The sequence below is a fragment of the Acanthamoeba castellanii genome (genome assembly GCF_000313135.1).
Source record: "Acanthamoeba castellanii str. Neff unplaced genomic scaffold scf7180000084718, whole genome shotgun sequence".
NCBI classification, from domain to species: Eukaryota; Discosea; order Longamoebia; family Acanthamoebidae; genus Acanthamoeba; species Acanthamoeba castellanii.
This window is the reverse complement of record NW_004457249.1, coordinates 24,770-26,505: the sequence shown is the minus strand read 5'-3', so window position 1 is coordinate 26,505 and position 1,736 is coordinate 24,770. Positions and strand designations below refer to the sequence as shown.

General features: G+C 54.0%; 4 protein-coding genes across 4 annotated transcripts in view; 3 read left to right on the top strand and 1 right to left on the bottom strand.

Moving 5' to 3' along the window:
* ACA1_354500 (Bromodomain containing protein) overlaps positions 1-223 on the bottom strand; it is a gene marked incomplete at both ends in the record, with an annotated part of 1,584 nt that extends 1,361 nt beyond the window's left edge. Inside the window, one exon of the mRNA XM_004332967.1 lies at positions 203-223. Within this exon, the coding sequence (XP_004333015.1) occupies positions 203-223 (21 nt within the window). The remainder of the gene's footprint in view (positions 1-202) is intronic.
* A 55-nt stretch (positions 224-278) lies between these two features.
* On the top strand, positions 279-639 carry ACA1_354490 (uncharacterized protein; the record flags this gene model as incomplete). The annotated part of the gene is made up of 2 exons (XM_004332966.1): positions 279-408; positions 503-639. The coding sequence occupies 2 exons, from the start codon at positions 279-281 to the stop codon at positions 637-639; spliced, it is 267 nt and encodes an 88-aa protein (XP_004333014.1).
* A 247-nt stretch (positions 640-886) lies between these two features.
* On the top strand, positions 887-1,279 carry ACA1_354480 (glutathione transferase family protein; the record flags this gene model as incomplete). Its single annotated transcript, XM_004332965.1, has 2 exons — positions 887-1,159; positions 1,271-1,279. The coding sequence occupies 2 exons, from the start codon at positions 887-889 to the stop codon at positions 1,277-1,279; spliced, it is 282 nt and encodes a 93-aa protein (XP_004333013.1).
* A 377-nt stretch (positions 1,280-1,656) lies between these two features.
* Positions 1,657-1,736, top strand: part of ACA1_354370 (nocturnin, putative) — a gene marked incomplete at both ends in the record, with an annotated part of 1,813 nt that continues 1,733 nt past the window's right edge. The window contains one exon of the mRNA XM_004332964.1: positions 1,657-1,716. Within this exon, the coding sequence (XP_004333012.1) occupies positions 1,657-1,716 (60 nt within the window). The remainder of the gene's footprint in view (positions 1,717-1,736) is intronic.

Here is a 1,736-nt window from a genome sequence, read left to right as displayed (position 1 = left end):
ACACTCCGCGAGTGCCTTGAGCAGTCGCCCACCACTACCACCACTGCCACTGCCACCCAGCCAGCGCCGAGTCTTGACTCTCTCGCCAGCTCTCTCACGGGCCTGTCCCTCTCCAAAAGCCAGGAAAAAAATTAGTTTTCTGGTATTTTGTCTTTTACCCCAAACAAGCAAATGGTGCCCCCCCCTTTTCTGCGTTCCACACCTTCAGGTGTTGTGTGTCCATTTAGTTCATATTTTATTTATTCTTTCAGGCTTCCCGCTGTGTGGTGCTCGAGAACATGGTGGGTCCTGGTGACCTTGATGACTACCTGAAGGCGGAAGTCGAAACGGAAGCTGCCAAGTATGGCCATGTAGAGCGCGTGGTCATTCATCAATGCAGGGAGGAGGCCGGAGAGGCGGTGGTGGTCAGTCTTCATTCTCTTTCAGAGCGCTGCCGGTACGGCACAACTCTCTGTGTATTTTATTATTATTAATGTTTCTCATTATTACCACCAATAAACAGAGGCGCAAGTGGCACAGACGTCATTCCATGGTCGCTGGTTCGCCGGGCGGATGATCAAGGCGGCGTTCTACGATGAGCAGCTGTTCCTCGCAGGCGACTACACCAGCACCTGCCTGTCGGCCACCTCCATGGATTAACAGAGTTAGTTGCCTGCAAGTTCAAAATGAGCAAAGGGTCCAGGGGGAACCTGTAGATCCTTTTTCGGGCCTGACAAGGCAGGGAAACTTAAAGGGGCAATAAGTAGTCTGGCCAATGGCAAGTACCGGCGATTCGGGCCTTCCACCCCGGCTCGCCGGTGATTGCAAGTCCTTAAAACCAGCTTCAAAACAACCCACTTCATTCACCACAACCAGCAACCACACCAACCCAACTGCGACCATCAACATGACCAGCACCGTGACCAAGCCCACCCTCACCTATTTCAACCTGTTCGCCCGCGCCGAGGTGCCCCGCCTGCTGCTCGAAGACGCCGGCGTAGACTACGACTTTGTGCCGGTCACCAACTGGCCAGAGACCAAGGCCCAGCTCACCGCCGCCGGCAAGCTCGCCTTCGGCCAGGTGCCACTCTACGAGGAGCCGGGCCTCACCCTGGTCCAGTCCAACGCCATCGCGCACTACCTGGCCCGCAAGCACGGCTACAACGGCACCAACCCCACTGTACGTGTCCTGTGCGCGTGCGCGTGTGCGTGTGCGCGTGTGCGTGTGCGTGTGCGTGTGCGTGTGCGTGTGCGTGTGCGTGTGCGTGTGCGTGTGCGGTGAAGCTCACAGAAAAAATGATGGGAACAGGAGGAGGCACTGATCGACCAGGCCAACGAGGGGCTCGTGGACACCTTCAACGCCATCGCCAAGTCTATCATAAATCAAAGAAACCAAAAAAAATCAAAAAGTTGTTTGCCGATTCGCTGAAATGGGAAAAAAACAACAAAATTCAAACAAAGCCAAAAGAGAACCAAGATGGAGACAACACTGGGCACAGAGCTACTTTCACGGCCAATTATCTCCTTGACTAAAGACACACATGGTGCTTTTCCCTTCTTCTTAAATAATAATGCAACGTTGCTTTCTTTATTAGAATTATTTTTATTCTATTCATTTAGGGCAACTAATTTTGGTGTGCTGGCCCAACAGTTGGGCCGAGCGTGAGGGTGCTGCAGATGAACGTGTTGGCCGACCGCTTGGCTCCACCGTCAGCCTTCCCCCACACCGACCCTGCCGTGCTGACGTGGGCGCACCG